The sequence below is a fragment of the Drosophila virilis genome, chromosome X, assembly GCF_030788295.1.
Source record: "Drosophila virilis strain 15010-1051.87 chromosome X, Dvir_AGI_RSII-ME, whole genome shotgun sequence".
Lineage (NCBI taxonomy): Eukaryota > Metazoa > Arthropoda > Insecta > Diptera > Drosophilidae > Drosophila > Drosophila virilis.
In genome coordinates this window covers 26,481,505-26,507,539 of record NC_091543.1, presented here as the reverse complement: position 1 = coordinate 26,507,539, position 26,035 = coordinate 26,481,505, and the positions used below count along the sequence as shown (strand labels likewise).

The following is a 26,035-nucleotide window of genomic DNA, read 5'->3' as shown; positions in this document are numbered from 1 at the left end:
AGCGGCAGCGCCAGCGGCAGCAGCTACCCCTGCCCCCGCGCACTGCTTGTCATGTCATGTAGGCGTTTAAGTGGCAGTGGCAGCACGGCGGCAGCGGATGCCTCTGAGGTTTTGCATTCCACCTCGCCCCGTAGCTGTGCCACAGAAAATGTCAAGACAACAACTGACAGCCGCCCCTAAATCAAAGTTCCCAACCGAATTCGCAACCCCCTCCAACAACATTTTCTCCCCCCCAGTGCCTGTTGCGACTCCCACTTACGCGCCAGCGGACGTCGCATTGATTTGCTTTGATTTATTGTACCGCCAAACAATGCAGCGACGTTCCCCAGACCCGGCTCAAGCTGATGTTGCTGCTGCTGCCGATGAGGGGTTGCGGCTGCCTACAACAACAGCAACAACAACAACATAACTTGCACTCGAGCTGAGCTTCAAGCACAATTCATAACTTTGCTTTCGTACTAATTACAAAAAGTGCTGCCTTCCCCCCGCTTTGACTGCTGACCCCCCGCTCAGCAGCTGCCCCTCACGCTCTCTCTTTCTCTCTCTCTCTCTCTCGCAGACAGCTGCCATGCGACAAAAAAATACGCGTCGACCGTTCGACTCACTTCAGAAAACAGCTTGAGACAATGCCGCATGCAAAAATTCTTCACGACAACCAAAGGAGTACGAGTATTTATGCATTATAATACACACACACACACACACACACACCCTGCAGCCCCAGGGCTGGAATCTGTTTCTGTTCGAAAGTGCGCGCTTTTTGACATGTGCCGCGCGCACGACTCGCACACACAGCGACGGAAAGCGTTGCTCAGTGTGGTTAGAGCGGTGCGGAGCTGGTCTTGGGGGTAGCTGGAGTGTGGTATTTGACTTGGTTGTGCATTGTAAAGCACTGAAGTGCTTATGTACCTGCGATAGTTGCAACAATTGCTGAAGAGAGCGTGCATAAAATAAAAATAAAGAAACAAGGGTTCAATTGCCAACGGCTGATCCTTGAAAAAAGCCTTTGAGAACTGATCCCACATTGAAAATGAAAAATAAATTTAAAATTAATTAAAATTTTATATGAAATCTATAGCTAAGACCCAATAAGGAATGCTGCAGACTTGGCTACGTACAAAGTTTTCGATATAGACGTTAACATAAAGCAAGCTTTCAGGAGCTTGCCAAGCTCTTTGCTAACCCAACTACTGCGTGCTTTAAGCTTAGCTTAAAACGTGGCTTTCAAGCTCCTCATTCGAGCTTGATCATATATTAAGAAAATTGTGAGCTTTCAGAAGCTTTTTAAGCCCTTGGAAAACCAATGCCTGCCTAAAGCTTGGCTTAATTCATAGCTTTGAAGCTGTTTCAGTTAACATGTAAGCTTAAGTCTAACAGAAGCAAAAATTTATCCCTCCTGCTAGCTTAATATATAGACAGCTTAGACAAGAATATAGCGAACGTTTAGTGTTTTCAGGAGATTGCACTTGGTAAACCCAATTAAACTATTTAAAATGCCATAGATATTATGCATCTTGAACAGGGATAACACGAGCTTGAGCTTTTCATCCAATTAAGTGCATAAATCAATTAGAGTTTTTAACGTTGATTTTTAATTAATTGAATCTTGAATAGATATTTCATTAGCTTGAGCTTTTAATTCAATTTTTGTAGACGCTTTAAAAGATGGGGCCCGCCCCTAGCACGCTGACTCTGTTATTTCCATGCAGCTCAATAGAAGTGAAATGTGCAGCCCCTCCTCACCAAATCTCCCTGAAACAGTTGGACGCCCGCTCGTTTTGGGCTAATAGAAATGTTAACAGCATCGCACATTGGCCCAGCTGTTAACATTTCACTTAACATTTTTGGCGCGCACTGCGTTTTGTTTTGACCATTTTTTTTCTATATTTTTGTCTTTTTTTTTTAGCTATTTTTGGTAGCTCCTTTGAAGTGGTGGCGCCGGCACATGCAAAAATATTAAATGAAACTCGCTGTGCAACCCATCAAAAAATAAAACCAAAAAAAAGAGTACCCAAAAAATTAAAAAAAAAAAAAAACGTTAAAAGGGTGCTCAATACTAAAGCCTTTTCTGCCATAAGCTGACCACACACACAGACGGGGCACACACACACACACACACACACGCACACAGAGAAGTGGAAAGCGGGCGCCGAACCATTTGAAGTGTGGAACGAGCCCATAGAACTGCCCGTTGCCACACCTACACTTTACAACTAATGTGTGTATGTGTGTGTAAGTAAGAACCCAAAAAAATAAAAAAGAAGTAAAATACGAGCAAAGCCACCCGCATTTTAGTTAATTAACTCATTTGGTTGGCAACTGCTGCTAAGCCGCTCGAACTGGGCCACAAAAGGCTGGGTACTGAGCACACACACACACAGGTCCTTGCCAGCTCCAGCTTCTGATTCTATTCCCAGTTGCCATTCGGTACATTAATTGATTTGCTCTGAAGGCTTTGACGTTGCCAGAGCAGTTCGTTTCTGTTGCTGACCAAACTAGTTTTGCTGGCAAGTGTCGCCATTCTCACGGGGATTCCATTTCAAGCGCGCCAAGAAACAAAAACCTGGTAGCTGCTCGCCCCCGCACAGTTTGAGCAGCGCACAGTTGGACAGCCACTGATTGATTTTCAAGCAAAAAGTCAACAAGAAATTCATCGTTGTTTTGTGTTGTGTGGGTTTTTTTTTTTGTGTATCGACTGCCTGGCATTATGAAAACAATTTTCAGGCTTAAGCAGCTCAGCAGAGCAGCAACAACAGCAACATCAACAGCAACGTGCCACAGACATTGCCACAAACAGTCAGCATGAAAATCACAGTGCCTCCAGCCCCAGCCGCAGCCGGGCCCAGTTCTAAGAGCCAGCGCGCTTTTGAAGGCTGTCTGGCATTTTAAGTCCCCAGCAAGCGGCAAGGACAAAACTGCAGCTTCTTTTGCCACCCGAGCTCATGCCCCAGCCCTTGCCTTGCCCCCCTTGCCGCGCACAACAGCCGCTTGTCTGTTGTTTGTACTTAAGAGCTTTTAAATATCATAAATATATATCTATGCGACGAGTCGAGCCCGAGACCGAGACTGAGACTGCGTCCCCGTCAAATTCCGCCCGTGCCTCAGGCTTTTGCTTACGTTACATTTGGCTGCGGGTTCAGGTTCGGTTTTGGGTTTGGGTTTGGGCTCGCTTGGTTTGCTGATGATGTTGACAAATATGCCTCGAGGGCCATTCATCTACAAGAAAAAAGATAAACACAACAGCAGCTACAAACACAACAACAACAACAAATACAGTAAATTCCTGCGGCTCAACTAAACAGTCTCTTGTCTTTTAGCTGCATTTTAAACCAATACACAAGACACTAGGTGCCTAACTCTTCAAGGCTGAATCAAGCTAAATTTCACCTTTATCTAGTTAGCTAGAGCTGCAGCCAATATCATGCTCACTTAAAATATAAAGTCTGACTCATTTAGTGGATTTCTTTAATGGATAACACAAACTCGACTAATCTTTAACACTTGGCGGCTGTGATCTAGATTATTTGGTCTTCACTTTCTTCAATTGTCACAAAAAACTATGCTCCAGCTGAACCAACCCCTTTATTCCTCAGTGTATCATGTTTTTAAGACTTGAGCTATTAGTCATAAGAGCTCTTCATTTCTGACCACCTTGGCTCATCTCATCCATGTCACTTGGAGCCTCTAGATCGCCCAATCTTCGCAAGCTTCACATGGGATCCTGATCGAGCACTCTTGTCACTTTCTCAACAATCTAGTTGGTTCTCCATCCTCTGGAGCTGTGCTATCTGAGAGAACCTAAGCCTTGACTAGGTAAAGCCAAACTATTCTCATGACCCTACCAAGTTTTCGCAGCCCAAAATAGTTTAGTCCTAAAGGACTTTTCCTAATCGTTTACGTTTCACCAGTCCACGGCAACTGCATTGCAATTCAGCCTTAACCCGACCCTTATAACGACTTCCTGCTTAACTTTTTTTGAGGCAGGGGGTGGCCGCCGCCGACGTCGTCGTCATCGTCGTCGTCTCATCGATTTGAGGGAAAAACTGGTATAAGAAGGCTGCAAAGGCTGAAAACTGTAGCTCATACCAGAAAGTCCTTTTGGCAATAGAAAGAACGATATGCCCATCGACTAATTTCCAAAGTTCTTTATTGCCTGCAACGCCCCGGCTGTTCTGGCCCAATACCCCTCTGCCGGCACCATTGGCTTCCGGTATTTATACAAATAAAATTGCACAAAACTCAAAAACCAAAACAAGTACAAATCAACAGAAAATCGAAGCCAAAGTGCCCCAAAAGTCATTGCCATCCGAGGCCGAGGAGAAGTCGTAGGAATCGCTTACTAGAACTAAGGAGAGGACACTGCGGCACTGCGCCGGACCTGGACTAAGCTATGTGGGTTGGGTTACGGTTTGGGTTTGGTTGGTTTGAGTTTGGGTTTGGGTTTGGGTTTGAGTTTTAGGCCAGGCTGAGCTCTAGATGGCTTCGGTTTTGGCTGTGGGGCTGGCTCTCGGTTCTGGGCCCAGACTAATTTGCCAAAAAAGTTTGCACCGCATATTTTTGTAACCTTTTTTGTCGCTGCTGCTGCTGCTGTTGTTGTTTTAATTTCTCATTTGGCATTTGATTTCAAGTAAGTCGTCGTCTGTCTGCGGCCCACCACCCCCCGGGCAACCCCCTGGCGAAGGTCAACGCTAATAGCACTAAAATTCCAAGTTGGCTTATCGATACCAACGATAAACTATAAATTTGTCGGCTGTTTGTTGCTGCTGTTGGTTGCTGTTGCTTTTGCTGTTGCTGTTGCTAATGCGAATGGGCATTGCAGACGGCCCTGCAGGCCCAACCCCAGCGATTCCTATGTTTTTTAAGCCTTTTTTGTGAGACTGAGTATGTGTGTGTGTGTGTGTGTGTGTGTGAGCGTTGGCTGGAGCAAAAGTTTTGCAACGTATTAATTTGGCTAAATTTAACCCGTAATGACTTTAAAAGTAAAATTAATGAGGGTCGATAGTTGCCTTTTGGCTTTGGGTAGGGGCAGCAAAGTTTGCGCCCAAAACATATGCGCCTGACAAGGGCAACCAAACATTGTGATGGGGCAAGCTGAGGCGTTTATGATCTTTCACTCTCTCTCACACAGACTCTCTTTCTCTATCTCTTTCTACAGCGCGCTACACTAGCCGAAAAGGAAGTGAACACCCTCAAGGAGCAACTTTCGACTGGCACGCCCGGCAGCAACAGCGACAGCAATAGCGACAACAACAACACAGCAGAATCAGCAGCAGTATCAGCAGCAGCGGAAGCAGCAGCAGCAGCATCATCATTGGCCAGCGGCGAGGAGGAAGCCACTGGCAACAGCGAAAGCGACAGCGACAAGCTGCTGAATAGCTCGATTGTTGCAGCGGCCATAACGCTGCAACAGAACGGCGGCAATCTGCTGGCCAACACAAACACACCGTCGCCATCGCCGCCGTTGCTGAGCGCTGAGCAGCAGCAACAGTTGCAGAGCAGCCTGCAGAACGGCGTCGGCGGCGCCTGTTTAAATCCCAAGCTCTTCTTTAATCACGCAAAGCAAATGATGATGGAAGCGGCAGCAGCTGCTGCAGCGGCGGCAGCGGCAGCCCAACAGCAACAACAGCAACAATCGCCCATGCACTCACCCGTTGCTGTAGCCAATAACACAATTGCAGCAAATGCAACAACCACAACAACAGCATCAGCAGCAGCAGCAGCAGCAGCAGTAGCAGCAACACAACAGCAATCAGCACGAGATGTTGCCGAGGCAACAGCCAGCAGCAACTGCATCGACGATGACGAGGACGACGACGAGGAGGATGCATCCATGCAATCGAATGTGGCGCATGCCGATGGTGATCTAGATGACGATGATATGGAACTGGAGCCGGACCATGTAGCTGATCCGAGCAGTGTTGCTGCCGCTGACCCATTGGTACGAACTGATAATATTGGCGATGCAAATGAAACGCATCTGCATCATCCTGCTGGTGATGATGACGATGTGGCTACCGATGAGCACGAGCATGAGGTCGAAGCTAGTTTAAATGTTAGCAAAAATCACAACAACAACAACAACACCAATACTGATAGCAACAATAGCTGCAGTCGAAAGAACAAGAACAACAACAACAACAACAACAGTGAAACGCAACATGTTGCACTGCGTGATAATAATGTAAATGAGCAACATGTGGCACATAGCGCCGAGGACGACGATTGCACCAATAACAATACTAACACAAACAACAACAACAACAACAATGAGAAGCGCAAAAAGCGCAACACCAGCAACAACAATAATAACAACAACAACAACCAGCCCGCTGTTCTATTAGCTGCCAAAGACAAAGAGGTAAGTTTTTTGAATACTCCGCCCTAGAGTTTTGTTTGCTTATTTTTAGAAATTCCTCCACTTAATTTAATAAACTGTCTATGAAAACCACACCACGTACCGCCCCTCAGACCCCAGACAATTACCCAGCGCAATGAAATGTAAAACCGTTAAGATTAGACAAATGTTGCCACCCCAAAGCATAAAATAAAGGAGTTAAGTTGCAACCCTGAACCCCTCCAAAAAAGGAAAAAAATTTCAACCGCAGACGATGGCGACGACGTCGACGCACGACTGACCAGCCCTTCCCCACACGCCCCCTTGCGCATGTCCTGACTGTCCGCACGCACAATTGAGAAAACACTTGCATAAGTAAACAAAACACCCACAGCGCCACGCCCCCAGCCGCCTAGCCGGCCAGCCTCGCAGCCAGTTTAGCGCACTTTTCTTGTAATTTTCTAGCCAAACACAAGTGCAAAAAAAATAACAGAGAAAAAAAACAGAAGGAAATACAAGGCAAACAAATGAGCGTCCCGGCACACAAAACAACAACAACGAAAAAAGGCAGAAAAAATAAAAGGACTTTTGACTTCTTCTTTACAGAGCGCTACAAGAAAGGGCATCGCAGCAGCTACAAAAAAAAATATGATAAAAAAAATATGCAAGGGATTTGACTCGAAAGCCACGAGGAAAGTTCCCAAAATAAAAAGAGCTCGAAAAAAAATGTTTTTTTTTTTTGTGTAGAAAAAGTTAAAATGAAACTTTGCGGAAGACACTTTGATTGGGTGGAGTTGAACTGCAGACTATAGACTAACTGGCTGAGGCGAGGCATCGGGCGGGCGAGCGGTTGGTTTGGTGTAAAGTGATATCATTAAAATATTGACATGACAATTTTAACGCCTACAATTTGTTGTCTGCCTTTGTTTACATTTGCTATCATCTGCGTTTGTCTTTGGCTGTCCTTAAAGGCAGGCCTTGCCAATGGAAAGGACCCTTCCATAAACACAAGCTTCAGCATTTGTTAGCTATTCAAGTGGCTGCTATCGTATTTGTGATTTTTCTATTTGTTCTTTTTATCTACGCCAACTATAAATGCCGTTCATTCAACATTTACTGAGCTGTTACTCAAACGTTTAAGGATACGATACAAAGAGGAGCTCAAAAAAATGCGATTTTCGTGCTTAATTTCAAGTGATCATAGTGTCTGTCTATCTTTCCTTGTGTGCTCTCTATTCTTCCCTCTCTCCTTCTCACTCTCTCCCCCCATCGCGCTCTTTTTTTCTCTTTTTATCCTCACTCTCTCTCTCTCTCTCTCTGTCTCTGTTGCCATTTATCTCTGTATTTCTCTTTACCTCACACTCTTGATCACTTCCACATCATTTCGCTCGATGCATCTCCTCTGCCCCTTCGTTGCCTTTTTTCCAATTTCTTTAATGCAAGCCGCGCACGTTAACCGCGTCTCCATTGTGCCCACATTGAATGATTGCTTATTGCCAGCGTCAATTCCCCAATCCCCCAAAAGCCGCAGCCCCAATCTGGAACCCAAGCATAAAAACCTGCTGCAAGTTTTGGGTGCGAATTCGTTGACTGGGAGGGGTTTGGTTGGTTAGGGGCTGGTTGCATTTAAGCATCAATCATTATCATTTGCCATTAAGTGCAGCGCACCATCTTGCCAGGGATTCGGGACATCTTTCGCAGCTTGTAACTGCCATTAGCAACCCCTAGGTGTCGCTGCAACACAAATATTAAAAAGAGAATTGAAGCGAACCGCACCGCACCGCACCGCACCACACCCCTCGTTGCATTTCTTTAATGTGTTATCACTTCACTTGGCACACAGCAGACACAATCTCTTAGCCCATGCCCTTTTCCCTGTCTCGGTCTCTCTTGGTTTTTCGCTTGCTTACCTGCCACTTATAGCTAGGCTTTTGCTTACATTTGCTTTTCTTTTATTTTCATTTCATTTCATTTTTTCTTTTTATTTGAAATCCATTAAATGCTATTTTCGCCAAATGCTACGCAGCTCTAAAAGCGATTTCCCGCAAATTCTCTACGCCGAAGTTTTGTTTAGCTCATTTGTTTGATTACTAGCGCCCCCTGGCGGCGGGCACACACAGCTAACACTCATGGACGACCGGCCATATGCTGAGCAGCTCCAGGGAGACAGCCCATGCACAGCTGTAATAAATGCACTCGCCTGACAACTAAATCACTTACGTGTGCGCCCAAAGATTCAGATTTATCTGTTACACATGTTCATAAATATGCGACAATATTTTTTAGACGCCGTCGGGCAACAGGCCCCAAAAAAACAACACAAAAAATAACTACAAAAAGGAAAAAAAAAACACACACCAGCAAGAATAGTTATTTCAGACACGTCGAAGATTGAATACCCTTACTGATATTGTTCGAACAACAATTTTACTATTGCAACTCAATTTTCAAGCAGTTCTATAATGTGATTCTATAATGTATTTATATATATATATATATATATGTTTATATAAAGATCCACCTGTCGGAGCCGAATTCAAAATGTTGGTATATACTTAGTATCGAAGATATGTGCTCTTTTATCTGCAAGTCTCATAACAAATTGAAAATACCCTCTGTACAGCGTATAGAAGAAAGCAAGCAAGTGTGATCGACAGTTGTGCAAAAATTATGTTAAATGGAATTGCAACAGTTGTTTGTTGTTAGAGAGTGTCTTGTTGGCTCTGATCTGGTCTATGGTCTCTGGACTTCTAATAGAACCACCCTCCAGCCCCCCCCCCCCCCCCCCCCCGCCCCCCTACCACCCCACGCGCACTTCGTCCGCCCAGGCACTTGGCTTCGCTCTTCTTTAGCGCATTTGTTTGTCTTGGCGAAGCGCGTGTTTATTTTTTCGCAGAAGTGCATTTTTATAGACAAAGTGCAAGAAGAGCGTGTAAAAATAGCAGCGGGCCAACCATGGGTTAAACATGCCACAAACAACAACAAAAATATGTATGTTATAAAAAAGAAGAAGAAAAAAAAATGATATATATGTTTATGCGATAAAAGTTGCTAGCAAATTAGCAGCTCTACAAAAACAAATATGCCAAACCACAAATAATAAAATCTAAAACACTTCCGTTTTGATTTAGTTCATATTATATCTATATATGCCGTATGGATATATATAAAAGAGAAAAAGAAATGACACGTTCGTTTTTTTTTTTTTTGTTATCAACAAAAACAAATAGCTAAGCCAAGCAACGAAAAAAATTATAATAATAATAACTTATATAGAACACAAAAAAATAAGAATTCTCTTTTGTGTGTTTTTTTGCCACGCAGAAGATTTAAATACACTACGAACTGCATCTTTATCTATTATATATATTTATATATTTAATACTATATATTTATTAAATCATATATATATATTTTAGCTTCTCATTTAATGGCTAATCTTAAAAAAAAAAAATTCTTCTTGACAAAACTTTAATACCCTCTTCAAGGGCCCAGAAACTATAAAAAAATCACACAAAATATAAGGAACCACATTATGTGTGTATTTGGTTTGTTCCGCGGCAACGCGCGTTTTTTATCGCTGGTGGTCAAAAAAAAAATAAATAAAAAAAAAATATATATATATATATATATATATATTTATTTATATAGATAAATTATAAAAAATAAAAATGCCAGAAAAAAATGTTTATCGAGCAAAAAACAACAACGAATGTTGTATTTGTTATGTCGCCGACAAACCGAAATCAATTTTTTATTACTGCGGTTAGTCGGTCAGTTGTTATTGCTGGTAATATTTATCCGAACACTTGTCGTGCACAAGCGTATTAAAAATAACAACCAAAACAGCAACAGACAAATTCATAAAAATATATATATGTATATATATCGTCAGTGTTCGACTATCAGCTGAGAAAATTCATGTTATTAAATCGGAAATGGCGTGGAATGCGCACAGATCCCAGCCTGGTAAAAGTTCTGTTTTATCTGTCCACATGGCAGGTGGCAGCTGAACAGCTCTTCGATGCTAAGCTAAGTGTATTGAAGCCTCAAAAGTGAGAACTAAGGTCCCAAAAAGAACTATACTCATTGCAAATATAACTTGGTTTAAATTAGAAACATTTTTAAGATTTGCCTAGCTCCAAAGTACAAATAACTTTGGCCCCACGCATGGACGATACCCAAACATATTTGGTAGATACCAATTGTGGGCAAAACATAAATGTAGCCCGCATCGTCTTTATGCAAATATTTACAACTTTCAATATTTTCAATACTTCGGCCAATTCTAGACAAAAACTTACAATTTTCAATAAAATGTTGTAAGTTCGTTTTGAGTAAGTCGGCTTTAACCAAAAATGTGGGCACAAGGATGTTGAAAACAACTTCACGAATCAAGCCTTAAGGCAAGAAGTTGGTTTGAACCAACGGCAATTTGTTGTTTGATTTGGTTCGAACCCTAATCGAGTCTTGAGTTTAGTATGTGAGCGTTACTAGATGAGAGTTTTGCTTATCTAAGAGTGTGACATATTCCAAAAATTAACACATTATGCTCCAAAAACGGCTTATACTCAAAAAGATAATTGTATACAATACAAATATTTCAAGTTTGTTGCACTATCAATCAAACGAATCTTCCCGCATTTGGCCTGCCCACTGACACTGACTCTGACTGTGACTCGGACTTGAACACGGACACGGACATGGACTTGAACTAACCGAAACCCCTACCAAACCCCTCCTCCTGCGCCTACCACCACCAGCTGACCAGCATAATGCGTACTGAATATATTGTATATAGATAATCGTAACAATAATTTTCATGCACAAATTCGATTTATGCTTATCATCGCGTGACGCGACGCGACGCCAGGCGAGGCAACGACTGTGTTGTGCCGCACAGCTTCTGGAAACGGATGAACTGGGGGGCTGAGGAACTGTGAAACGAACAGCGATTGTTGGGGGTGAGCTCAATGATGAGCTATCAAAATTATATTGCTCGAGTTGACGGATGGGTTTTCAACTAATTAGAAATTAAGCACACAGAGGCGTATGTGTATGCATATGAATATCTATGTCGCTTGTGCGACCCGCAGATACATTTTTTTTTTGTAGAGTTTGCATTTTTCATTTATAAATAGTTCTTTTTTTTTTGTGAATAATTCTGACGCACTTGGGCCGAATTTGAAATACCCAACGTCATTGTTATAATCTATTATATGATATTAACGGTTGGTTGGACTATTCACTGTAAGAGCTTATTTAAAGTGCAAATATTTGGGCACGCGTTGTGTATATGTGCGTGTGTGTCTGTGTGTGTCTGTCTGTGTGCTGTGAGACAATTGAGTATATTTTTAAAAAATTCAAATTTAAGATCATGCGGAAAACCCATAGCGAGGCCAACGGCAGTTGGCTAAAATTAAACCAAATTAGCCCCAAATCGACAGCAACTGTGCAAACAACTGATCAATAAACTTGTCAGAATTGGGCGCTAATCTAGCAAAGCCAAAGTCGGGGCCGTAACGTCACTGATCTGTGCCCAGATACAGCACTCGGTCACACACACACACACACACACACACACACACACACACACACAAATACGCACTAATACACGTGCAGAGGCGTGGCAATCATCAATATTAATAATAAGTACAAGTGGCAGCAACGGAGGAGACAGCCGAAATAAATTTGATTAGGCAGTGTCAAGGCAGCTCAATTCGAATTGTTTATTGTTGTTATATTCTTCTATTTGATTTGTATTAATATTCATCATAATTCATAATTCATAATCACCATACGCACACACACATGCACACCAAATTATGTACTAAACAATTTGAAATGATTGCCCCAGCTCTTAAATGATTTCAAATTTTTGTGTTTGGGCTCTTTCAAATTATTGGCGATTATTATAATTTAGTATGATTTTTTCCAATTTAAGCTAAAGTTCGACAATTCGACAATCTAGCAATTCATTTGTGTGTTAAATAACAATAAAATATATATATATATATATATATATATGTTTATATAGTATAGTAATGTATCAGTTATCGCGGGTAAGCGTCTATTCTCAACATCCTTTTCAATGGGCACAAGCATAGAAAGCTCTTTAGTGTACTTTTTAAGTCTTAACTAGAATGCTGCTTTACAACAGTATAGGCGCATTTCAGGCAGAAAGCTGCTTAAAGTTTGTTTCAATGCAGACCTATTGCTAGTTTGCTTCTTCATCTCTTCTCCTCCTACTGCAACTTTGTGTTTGTTTCGCAACACTGTTTGCCAACACTACAGCTTGCTAAAAGCTACTTAAAGCTAGCCTTAATCACACTAGAAGCTTAAAGCTTAAAGCTGTTGCTTGTTGTTGTGGCTGCCACTGCAACCAGCTCTGGCTGCTGCACGTCAAATCAAAGCAACAGGCAAACTTTAGTTATTATGAATTTCAATTCAACACAAAATGTACAATTTTTTGTTAACGCTGCTGTTGTTGTTATAGCATACGCTATCGCGACAGCAGCACACACAATTGCAATTATTCAATTCAAATCAATCAGCAACAAATCGCACACCCACCCACACACAACCACACAAGCACACAAACACGCACACACACACACACACACACATTGAGCATAGTTAAAACTGCCTGCAATGATTTAAGTTGCTGCTGTTTGCAGTCGTTATCGTAGCTGCTGCTGCTGTTGTTGCTTTTGGTTTTGCTGCTGATTAAAGTAAAAAAAAAAACAGTCATTATCATGCTCAAGTACGCACACACACACACACACACACATGCACATGTGCTGTCCATTGAGTTGTTGCTGTTGTCGCCGCTTCGCTGTTCGACCAATTGCGGATAAATTCTATTTATTTATCGCATATGGATTTTGATCAGCAGCACTTCCCGCACACCCCGCTACCCAGGCACACCAACGCCAAGCGCAAGCGGGCTGGCAATAGTGGGCGCAGGCTCTCCCGCTCGCACACACTGCTAGCCATAGCCATCTCACTTGCGCACGCTCTTGTCTATTGTCTGCGCTGTCGCTGGACACATTGACTGATTGTTGATTGCTTACAATATTTATTTTTTTTTGTGCTGTTCTTTTTTTTTTTTTTAAGTATTTGTCAGCGCATATAGCTATAGCTTAGTAGCTGCTGTTCGCTTGTATGGTAAATGGCGATTTTGATTTTTTTAAATTGATTATTTCCTTATTTTCGTGTACCAATTGCTGCTGCTGCTGCTGCTGCTGCTGTTGTTGCAGTTGCTGTCGTTCTTATTGTAGTTGTTGTTGTGGCGTGCGCTAGTTTGCTTCGCTCGTTTCGTTTCGGTTTGCCTTTGTTTTGATTGTTTACCATGTGATTTACATGCAATTTGTGTGCTGATTTGTGTCATCAGCAATTGGTTGTTGTCTTTGCTAATACAATTCTCTAAAACAGTCTATATACACACATATATATGCATACATATGTGTATAATGGGTCTCATGTTTACGGCTAGTTGATCTCTGCAATTGCAATTGACTTTCACTTTGCATTAACTAGAATTCATATGCCCAACAGTTTTTAGCCCTCTGCCATTCCCTGTCTAAGTTGCAGGTAAGCATTCCATATCCTCTGCTGACTAGCTTAAGTAACCTTCATTATTTATAGCCCCTACACTCTTTTTTTTTTTTTTGCTGCCATGACTGGCCGCAAGTTGGCAGCACAGCATCTCATTTGGCTGCTTAAATATCCATTTGGCACTTCATAAATTGCCGTAGGCTGCAATTGCGTTTGTCTAATTGGAGGCCATTAAATTTGTGGCAACCCCCAACTGCAAATCGGGCAAAGATTTTGCCAGCGAAACGGCAACGCCTGATTTATGGCTAACAAATAAGTTGGCAACTTTGCAGCCAACTTGTCAACCAATTTTTCTGTCTCATTTTTTTCGGCTTGCCCCTTTTTACCTCCTGTCTGGGTTGTGGGTGAATATGAATAATTACACAACACTGTCCCAAAACATGTGACCATCAATTTTGGACGCCTTGTCAGCTGGCCAAGTAAGCACACACACACACACACACAGACACACACGCACATGAGGCGATGTCGTTAGACATATAAAATTGTCAATTTCGATTTTTGCACCCTGCACAAGAAATTTGCCTGTAACAGAGTTTCGTCGGGAGTTCTCAATTCACATAGTTGAAAAGCGCACATAATAATCAACTGTGTAATGCTAAGCAACAAGTTTTAGTCAGAGCTAAAAAACATAATTTTATGGTTTAGTTTTTGAAATAAATAAAACTCAACCTGGCTAGTTTATTAGCATAAATTTACCAAAATTTTTGCAACTGTATTATGTGCCATGTAATTAAAAATTAATTTGCGAATTTCTGTGACAATTATTTTGCATAACTTTAATGCAATAAACTTTGCTAATTTTCATACTTTAGTAGTTGTTTAACATATTACAGGGTGTTTTCCAGCACTGCCAACTTGCAGCTTGATTTTTGCATTTTTCTACTCAAGTCAATTACAAGCTCGAGCGGAAATTTAAGATTTTAATTTGAGAAAACGAAGACAACTTTTGCCTGTCAATAAATCAAATTGCATTAATTAATTTAGCTTTAAATTGAGAAAATGCCTGTAGGCAGCCACAGTGGTTGCCACATGCAACAGCATGCGGCAAGCGCGGCTCCCACGGAATGTGGCAAATCATCATTATTAACAACCTAAAGAAAATGCATAAACAATTAATTAAACATGCATTTTTATTTATTGCTGCGGTCCAGCTTGGCAACAGCAATCAGCAGCATGCTGGTTGTTGCAGTTGCACATTTGTCTGATTAGCGTTTTTCTCTCTTTGGCGACCTTCTACGTGCGACACGTTTAAAACGATGCAAGCTCACGATTAGCTCAAACCGACTGATTATCGTAATGTTTTTATCAACATAATCGTGATCACGTGATGCACAAACTTTGTGTGTTAACCAACAGGGAAATGGGGGAAAAGCACAAGCTAAGAATATGGCACACATTAAAGAATAATAAAATTTGAATAAAAAACCTCACGCAATTACATACACAATTGATTTCTAATTAAAACCCAACCGCCCCACCCACTGCTGGGCAATTTGATGAAATGCTTTGAGAGACAAAAGCCCAATAAAAAGGAAATGGAAATGGATATAATTATTGACGCCATGCATTTAAGTTGCGGCTGTAACCATCAAGATCAGGCTACAGTACATTCTCCCTCTAGCCACCCACATTCCCAACCCTCCCACTGGCTGCGTCTCTCAATCCAACGTTCGGACAATTAAAAAAGGCTCAGCGTTAAAATCGTTCATTTTCGGCTCGCAAACTGCAATTGGGGCGTCTGCGATTTTGTGGTGTATGTGTGTGTGTGCGTGTGTAAAAAGTGGGGGGCTGGGTTGGCTGGCTTTAATTAGTTTGCTACGCTGTCGCTTCAATTTTGACGCAGAAAAAAACCGCGACGTCTTCGTCCACGTCGTCATCTTCTTCATCATCCGCATCGTCAACGCAAATTACGCGTCGTCAAAATAATTGCCGTGGGTCGCTCAAATGCGACCAGTCAGCCCCATCAACCTAGGCCAGCCAGCCAGCCAAGCAGGCAGCCATGCAGCCAGTTGGTCAGTCCTTACGCACAGATGCACTATGGGCCAGATGGTCTGGCAATATTTCAAAAGTAGCTTTATATGACATTTATCGTTATACTTATCGAAATGCTAATGAAGAAACATATTGATGACAACCGCATAAGTGGCTTATCGATATACTTATCAATATGCTTAAAAAATAATATATTCAAATTACTTTCACTTACAACTACAAGAAAATATTTGCGGCCCACTGTGCGGCTGTCCATAATCAGCAAGCCAAGCAGGCGGGCAATTAAAATCGGCTAGCAATCTATATACGTACATACTTATGTACATATATATATATATATATATATGTGAATATATAATTTTTTGGTATAGTTGATAGCCCCCAGCCCCCAAATTTTTGGCTGCGAATAGCAGCGCTTGTGACAGAACTGTTTTTTATGCATGCCCCATGCTGCCAGTCGCTATCCCTGCCCATTTGGCCAGCAATTGGCATTACAATTTCTCGGTAATAGAAAATGAAATTGTCATCAAATGAAGATTGAGCTTAGCCGCAGACGCAGTGCCTGCAGCAAATCCAATTAGAAGTTGACGCTTAAATCAAATTAGAATACATCTGTTCAGCTGTCGGTCTCTCTCTCTCTCTCTCTCTCTCTCTCTCTCTCTATCTGTCCTTAACTATTTCATTTCGTCGGCATTTCACTTTGTCGGCAATCTTCAGAGACACAAATCAATAAAAAAAATGACAAACTGATATTTTATAATCATATATTTTATTTGCTTAAGATTCGTGAATGTTTGTGCCCATGAACTGCAGCTGTGCTCGGGGGAAGGGAGCATAAAGGGAATGCCGGAAGTGCATGCCAATACGCTGGGAGACAAGGCAAATACTTCAGCTCGATTATCAATGCGCATACGTCACGTGTGACGACTTTAAGTGCCAAAAAAAGAAATTTATAAAAAAAAAAAAAAAACAAATGCAACATTTCATAAAAGCCAGTCTGTTGCCGGGCCAGGTCTAGCAGTTGAGTCGTAAAAAAAATATGAAAAGGACAACTGCAAGAGGAAGGAAGTTGAAACCATTAGAAAATGCCAACGAGCTGGCCCGTCTATTGCACAAACAAAGCCACAACGAGCCAGCATATGAGGCAAGTGGCACGATGTTCGCGTCCTGCCGCAGCACGCGTCACGCCCCTGCCCACGCCCTTGCCACAGCTCGGCCAGCAAGTCCTTAACGTGAGCCAGCTTGATATTAAGGTGTTGTGGCATTGGGTTTTTTTTTTCTATCCCACACCCTCCACCCATCCCCTCCCCATGAACACAACCGACAAGCCGGCATATTCATATTTTTATATCTATTGGCGAAAAAAGACAACAAGAACAACAAAAATGGCAGCACAACAACAATGACAACAAGCACAAGGACGAGCACGAGGATATGATGCCTTACGAATGTTTGCTAGAGATGTTGATTGGCATTACGTTTGAGCAGGGCACTGGGGCCGTTGGGTTGGCCGTGTACGGGTGCGGTCTGCTGGCCGTTGTCTGCTTTTCTCATATTGATGATGCGGGCAAAGAGACAAAAACCGACAAAAAAGACAACAGCAACAACAACAAAAACAAGTACAACAAGCAGCAGCAGCAGAAGAGCAATGCTGTACTCATAAATTATTGTCTAGACTATGATTTTAACGTTTTTTGATTATGAAAGCCAAAAAACAAGTAGAGACCCAGTCTCTAACGGGCCACACAAAAAAAAAGGTTATTGTACAGCGCAATATATAAAATAAAAATCGCTGGCATAACCTTTTTAGCTGGACTCCTCCCTCTCCCCTCCCACCCCCACCTCTGTTTAGGTTGGTTTGGTTTGTTTGCTGGTTGCTGCGTGTAGATATCATATCAATAAGCAAAAGGATTAGACATGTGACTGGACCAGTCGCTGCCTGGCTGCGCCCCCCCACTTCATAAGGCACCCGCCCACTCAAGGGCTAAATTTTGGGTCGACTTTGTAGTCGTCATTCAGTGCTTATCGAGGGTAGTCGCAAAATAAAAAATCACATTTGTTTTTTTATTTTTGTGATATATATTTTTATGAAATTGAGGCAGAAATATGAATAAAAGTCAAGCTCGCGTTGGTCTGGTGCGAGTATTTGAGCATGTGGGCGTGTGCGTGGGGCAAGTGGGGCAAGGGGACACACAGGAACTGGGTTCGGCTTGGCCAGACAATTATTAAGCAAAAGTTTAACGAATTAGAAACAAAACGGTCGAGTGAGTGGATCAGTCGGAAGTGGGTTAAAGGAAGAGCTTTGATTAAAATGTAAAACTTGATGTTGGGCTTACATACACATAAATGTGAGAACGTGTGTGTGTGTGCGTTTGTGTGAGTGCGTCTGTGAGTCTGTCTCGGCCAGAGCCATACTTCAATTAAAACTGCCCGCTCCCCGTTCGCAGGCAGCACGCAGCACGCACAAAATTTTTGACAATAAAATCGAAACACATAAATCGAAAATTGTAAAATTCGTATAAGAACTTGCTGCCCCAAAAAGGGGTTTAGCCACAAATACACCGACTGTCTGCCGGCCGCTCTGCGCTTTCTGCGGCAAGAACGTATTCGTTTGCGTCCTGCGCCTGGGAATTGTAAAGCTGTCAAATTTTAATTACAAAACTTTATAATCCAAAAAATACAACAACAAGCTGAAGACGCACAAACGCGCTGTGCGTTGCGCTGTGGGAGGTTTTTTGGGGGTGGGTGGCGCCTTCTTAACTACCGCCACCCCGCTCGCAACACCCACTCACCTGCCATTGAATCGTTCAACTGTTCCTGTCGTTTTGCTCCCAAATCAATTCAATAACCGTGCCGTTATGTGCGTGTGTGCGTAAATGAATGACTGTTTGACTGACTGAATCACTGAATCACTGAATGAATGACAAACTGTACAACTGTCTGCCTGAAAGGCTGCCAGCCTGCCAGTCTGTCTGTCTGTCTATCTATCTGAATGTCTAACTGACTGATGAAACGCGCTTTGGCGTCGTTTCGTGCCAAGTTCAGTTCGAAATTGTTTGATTTATACCTTTGAAATGTTATAAATTGGCAAGGTGCTGTCGCCCCTCCTATGGCAATGTAACTTGCTTCCCTCCGGCCCATTGTGCGACTCCCTATATTCATGCCGCGAGCAATTGACAAATAATGAAAAATACAAAATTACCTGCCATTTAGGAGGCTTTAAGTTGTGTGAATACCAACAATCGCACGCATATCCGCTACATTTGAATAAAGTGGAGTAAAGTGGAAGCCATGCAGATTGATTGTTAAACATGCTAATTGTTAAAAGAAACACACTCATGAATACATTTATGAATACTCACATGAGTACTCCCGTGAAAACATACATTCCAGAGCGTTTAACATATTAATAGTTAACATAAAAAACATGCATGCATACATTGATCAATGTACTCATGAGTACAAGTAGGCATATACTCATAAATACACTATTGAATATACATATAAATTTATTCAATAGTGTCGTGAATGATTCGTGACACATAATAACGCAATTAAGGCGCAAACATTAAACACACTCATAAATGCACACACCTATGCATATTCCCTTGAATATACTCACAAATACATCTAACAAAGCTGCCAGTGAATGACATCAATTAATACTGATAAGTGCACCTGTGAATGTACTTATAAATACATTTGTTAGCGCTGCTAATAATATAAAATCGTTGCATTTATTCATGAATGCACCCATGAATACACTCATGAATCTCAAGCTGTCTGATTAGCACACCGCAAACGCAAATCGAACCAAATGCAAATGCCAAGACATTGCACGAATGCAGTCACACACACACACTCAAACACATTCATATGCTAGCTGCCTTTGCCTCTCTTCTTCTTTTTACTCCGCGTTCTTTTTTTTTTTTTGTTTTTGATGCATTGTTGTCTTTTGTTGCAAATTGCCAACTTGGGCATTGCCAGCTGCCAGCAGCAACAACAATCGTAAAGAATACGACAAAAGCTTTTGGCGTCAAAGCTCTGGGGTGCACTTGGCAGACTTTAAGCCGCAGCAACAGCTCGCACCCAGCCAACACACCCCCCACCCCCCACTAAAACCACCGGCCTCTTTCCTACCCCTTTTGCTGGCAACACTTGAAACAATCAAAAATCAATGACAAACGAACAGCAGAAAAAAAAAAACACTGAAAAAACACGACATTGAGATGGCAAAAACGACGCTGCGGCTGCTGCTGCTGCTCTTTACTCATTTGTCTTTTGGCTTTTTGGAAATTAACAGCACACCGCCCCCCCACCCTCACACACACACACACACATACACCTCCGCCCACTGTCTGTCGCAGCAGCAGTCGAAGCCTCTTTAGCTGACTGCTTGAAAAGTAACCCCTTTTTTATAGCGCCCAAGCTAACTTCCTTTACTCGCTCCGCATCGCTGTCTCTCTCTCTCTCTCTCTCTCTCTCTCTCTCTCTCTCTTTTGCACGCTCTTTGTGTTGTGTGCTGTCTCTATGCCTCGCTTTATTTACATACATATATATACATATTATTGTATATATATATATGTACATATATATATGCATATATATTTTTAAATTTTTATGCCCGAATGAGTTTTAATTCCTTTGACGGTTGCTTTTGGCATTGGCAGCTGGCGTGCCTAAAAGGCTGCTACAACAATTTTTATATATGTATAATACACGCACATGCAGCTTCTTCTCTGAATGTGTGTGTGCTTGTGTCTTTGATTGCTTATTGTTAATTTGTATTTGTATATTGGTCGCTTGTATATGTGAGCTCTGAGATGTTTTTGCTGCTGCTGTTCGCTGATTAAACCCTTTTTTACCCTAGTCCATATGAATGAATGTGGCAATCATACACATACAAACACACACACACACACACACACACAGACACGCAGCACATACATAGAGCATCTTAATTCCTTTTGGCGTTTTATGCATCGACCCAAGCAATTCGCCCACCTGCTGCCACATTTTGTTGTGCCTATGACTGTGTGCAAGTATGTGTGTGTGTTCGCCCATCAGCGTCTTTTGCCTTCGAGTGTTTGTTATTATTATTGTTGTTGCTGTTGTCTTCTGCATTTGTGTGTATGTGCGTGCGTGTGCGTGTATGTGTGCGTATGTGTATTGACTGCTTTGTCAATTGTTTGGGGCTGCTGGCAGCCTGCCTGGCTGCCTGCTTGTCGTCGCGCTGGCTGCCTGGCAATTTTGTTAATTACAAATCGTTTGCTTTTGGCTCTATGCTAATGTCTCTGCCTGGGACACCAATCCCCCAGTCCCATCCGCAGCCCCAAACCCAAGCCCGCGCCCCAACCACTTGGCCCGCTTGACTGTCATATGTGTGTGTGTGTGTGTGTGTGTGTCTGTGTCTATTTTTGCATAACTTACGCAACTTTTTACAATTCTGACAGCTCCCCCACCGCCAGCAAAAGCCCCAACCCTTTGCACAGCAAAAAAAAAAAAAGCAACACAAGGGTTGTTGTTCTATTATATTTTATACATATAATATATATATATATATATATGCATAAATATATGCATATATGTATACAGTTATAGACTATCAGCTGAATTTTTCGCTGTCTATTTTACACACAACATGCACTTCTTGGGCTAGCAACAAACCAACGCCAATTAACAGCTGGCCACACACTCTCGCACTCACACACACGCACGCACACGCACGCACACGCACACGCATACAGGCAGCAGCAGCCCGAACTGTCAGTCAATGTCCAAAAGTCCCTTACCAAAATATTCAACTATTCCCATTGTTGGAAAAATGTAAATTTTCATAATTTTATAGTCAATACTTTGTGTATAGCAACCCACCGCGCTGCGTCCCTTCACAGCATTCATCTCATAGTTTTTGTTTGATTGCTACGTAGTTTTTGCAACCCCTCCCACCCAACCGCCTCTTCACCACCGACTTCTACTTTCGATTCGTATATATGGGCATCCAGTGAGCCGCAGAGCCAAAGCCACAGGCAGCCAACGAATTGGACAGGCAAAAGTTTTTGGCGCAAAGGGTTGCAAATGATTTTTGAGTTGTGTCGAAAATCCCCAAAAAGTTGATTTATCGTTTTAATAATTCTTCAACAGTGCCTGAAAACTCCAGCTTCTGCCTTTGCCCGCCTGCCGCCTGCCGCTGGCCGCCGTATCGTGCTGCTCTTCAAAATATAAAACAAAATCAAATCGAAATGACAAAAATGTGTAGATGCACTCATCTATTAATATTTACCTAAGTACTGTGCAGCGTTGCCGCATTTCAGCAGGCGCTGTTGCCAAATTTCAATTTTAAAATCTTTTAGACTGTAGTGTGTGTGTATAGCAGTTGATTATTAATGAACTCGTGTGTGTGTGTAAGACACACTAAGACAGAGACACACACACGCACCCACGCACAACCCTTGGCATACCCCTACACTTGCGTCGCATGCTAATTGCGTTTATTTAACAAAACAAATTTTTTACATTTCCCAGTTTTTGAAGGTGGGGCGACTCAATTGAGTTGGCAATTAGATGCCAGCCAGAAGGGATTTTTTGAATAGGTCTATATGGGGTATACAACATTTTTATGCAATTAATTTGAGTTGTCGTCGTCGCCGTCGTCTTCATCATCGTCGTTGTCATCGTCGTTGCCGTTGTTGTCCTCGTTGTCGTCTTGTGTCATATGCTACTTCCTCTTTTGACAATGGGGTTGTTGTCCTTAGCAGCTCTCACATGTCTTGTATGCTAATGAAAAATCGAACACGCAACCCCAGACCCCGCAATTAGTTGGATAGAGGGATAGAGAGAGCTGCCTTTTGATTGATAATGAAATTAACTGCTTAGCATTTCTAGGCATGTCATGTTCTATAAAACCAGCTAAAGGACACATGTTTCGATGCGCATTAACATGCATATCTATATACATATATATTTATGCTGATGCGTTTTTAATGCCAATTATGTGTTATTGCATATGTGTTTCGGTGGCCGCCCTCAATTGCCGTCAATAATCATAATGTGGAACATTTGCGTTATTTTATTGATAAAATATATGCATAAATAAAGCAAAAGTTTTGCCAATCAACTTTTTTGTCATATGTCTATAAATTAATGTGGCACACAAATAACGCAATGACACGCAAATTACCAATTGGCATTATGTTGATTTGAGTTCTGTCTGCTGCTATTTCCGCGGCTTCTTCTTCTCTCGTATCGGAACTCCTGGTGTACAGTTAACGCAAAAAGTCGCTGTACAAGTTTGTGTGTTGGGGCTGCCTTTGGCATATGCGTCAATTAAAAACCGCGCCATTAAATTAATTTTAATCACATAATAAGAAATACACACACACACACACACACACACACACACACACACACGCGCGTGTACACAGGCACGCATACACACAAGCCAGCTGGCTGTCATTAAAAAATTTTGTTGCATACCGCACGGCGCAAAACTTTATCTTGTCAACTTTGTAGCGGCGCCACGCCTCCTGCAGTTACACACGCCCCTCCTGGCACAACACACGTCGCGCACACGTCTCTCACGTTGCTGTCGTTGACGCACTTAAGAAAAATTCCCTTGTCAAATTTGCCAATTATCATATTTTCATCAAACAAACAAAGTTCCAAAAACTCAAACGCTCGCTGGAGGCGCATTCCCCCGTACCCAGCCCCCAGTCTGCAATGTACTTGTGTACCTTTGCCACCACCACCCCCTTTTACCCCTTAACTCGCTCTGCCGCCCTTTACCTGTACACCTGTGGCTGTATCTGTGGCCTGTTGCCAGCAGCTTCACTTGAGTCACAGGCAATCAGCGACGTCGCCGTCGACGTACTCGTTGTTAATTTTATTAAAAATTATTTTATAACTCTCGAACTTTTGCACATACACGACGCGTTGCGTTGCGTTCCGTTGCGATGCGATGCGACGCGACGCGACGCGACTTTCCTCTGTTTCAGACCCGCCCCGCCCTCTAGCAGCTCACACGCATTGTTGTTGTATAAATATTGATGTGTGCAATAAAAAAAAAAAACAAAAAAAAAATGCATTTAAAAAAATACAATTAGAACTTTGCAACCAAAATGACAGAGTTGCCGCAAAATATGCAAGCAAAAAGTTTGCATCTTTCCCTTGCCTCAAAGTTCAAATGTCTTAATCTCTCGTAACTGAATAAAAATTTCCTACTCAATTATTTATCCCCATATATGCCCTTTTTTAATTCCGCTTTATGCGATATTCTTAAACGATGCACTGGCAGCGCTATGATCGGTAGAGCAAAAAAAGACAATGATGCGAAATATGAATTTTAGATATGCCCACACCACTTAAGATCCCAGACTAATGACTAATGTTTCAATTTCTTTTCATCTATTGCAGATTAAAGCACTTTTGGATGAGTTACAACGCCTGCGCGCTCTGGAACAAACTCACCTGATACAAATCCAGAGACTCGAAGAGCATTTGGAGGTGAAGCGACAGCATATTATGCGTTTGGAAGCGCGCTTGGATAAGCAACAGATAAATGAGGCGCTCGCCGAGGCTACTGCATTGGCTGCCGCTGTTAATGCAGCCGCAACAAATAATAACAACAATAGCAACAGCAACAACAATAATAACAGCAACAATAACAACAATCACAGTAGCCAGAGCAGCGACAATAACAACGTATTCAAAACAGAATTAACATCGACCCATCAGCACAACGACGATGATGACGATGACGATGACAATGATCATGATAATGAGCTGCGCGATGCGGACGATGATGAGGATATGGACAACAGCGAGCAGCAACATGCCGCCATGGTAAACAATCGGCTCGACGATGCAACCGATAAGGATGATGCCGAGGAGCAGGATGCTGAAATGTCCAATGCCACAGCCACAGCGGAAAGCAACGAGCTGAAAATCAAAAAAGAGCAGCAGTAAGTAAACATCATAGGCACACACTCAAGTCGCGCATACCCTAAGACAAGCATACCCTAAAAATTAAACTAATCTGATTCATTTCCAACTCATACCTAACCCCAAACTTAAGCAAGTACAATCGCATTCTAAGCAAACTGCGAATGAAAGCAAACTAACTCGTTTTATTTCCAACTCATTCCTAACCTAAAAACTTTACCTAATCTAAAAAATTCAATTTGTATAGTTGCGATTACAATCGTAAAAAGCAAACTACGATATTTCATTTTCAACGCATAACTAACCTATAACTGTTTCATATCCATTTGATAACCAATCCCAAACTGCGCACGCTTGCAATCAATTTAACGTTTCATTTCCATTTGAATTTCTTTTTCGCAGCAGTCCACTGGACCTGAATGTACTCAGTCCACAGTCGGCCATTGCCACAGCCGCGGCGGCCGCAGCAGCCGCTGCCTGCGCCAACGATCCCAACAAATTCCAAGCTCTGCTCCTGGAACGCACCAAGGCACTGGCCGCCGAGGCGCTCAAGAATGGCACCAGCGATCCAGCCAGCGATGGTGAGTATAACAATCGCCATAACTGTACCAGCAAACGGTACAGTTCCATTCCGTTCGTTCGCGTTTCACAGCGTTTCACATACGCGCTGCCGTTTTGTCGCTTGTTGCAAGCGTTCACTTTGATTTCTGCCGCCGAACGGCGCCCAGGCGGGGGCCATTTTATTGCTCTTGGTTATTTAACTAACGGGACATCGTACCGTTTGTAACTTTCTTATCGGCGCCAACAGAGTGCGGCGCCAATTTTTATGGCTGTCAACAAGCGAACAAAACTGAGCGACGATCAGTTGAGGCAGACGCATTCGTCTCTTCCTTTCCCTCTTACTTCATTTATATTCTTTGTTGTATTTTTTTTACAATTTTTACAATATTTGCATCAAAACGTCTGCATATGTTGTCATTGTTGTCGTTGTTGTCGTTCTTGTTGTTGTTAATCGTTGTTTTATACACTTTGAGTTGCTCTGCATGTTTATCGATCATATTGACATATATGAAAGCCAGACACAACAGTTGACAATCAGCGTTATTATTATTATAATAATTACAATTATTATTATTATTATTATTATTA

General features: G+C 42.2%; 1 protein-coding gene across 3 annotated transcripts in view; it reads left to right on the top strand.

Moving 5' to 3' along the window:
- The window catches only part of ct (homeobox protein, cut), an 86,801-nt gene that overhangs the window by 45,311 nt on the left and 15,455 nt on the right, over nt 1–26,035 (top strand). For all 3 annotated transcript variants that reach the window (XM_070207283.1, XM_070207288.1, XM_070207284.1), the window contains exons 2-4: nt 5,156–6,358; nt 24,359–24,906; nt 25,289–25,467. In XM_070207283.1, the coding sequence (XP_070063384.1) occupies nt 5,156–6,358; nt 24,359–24,906; nt 25,289–25,467 (1,930 nt within the window). The remainder of the gene's footprint in view (nt 1–5,155; nt 6,359–24,358; nt 24,907–25,288; nt 25,468–26,035) is intronic.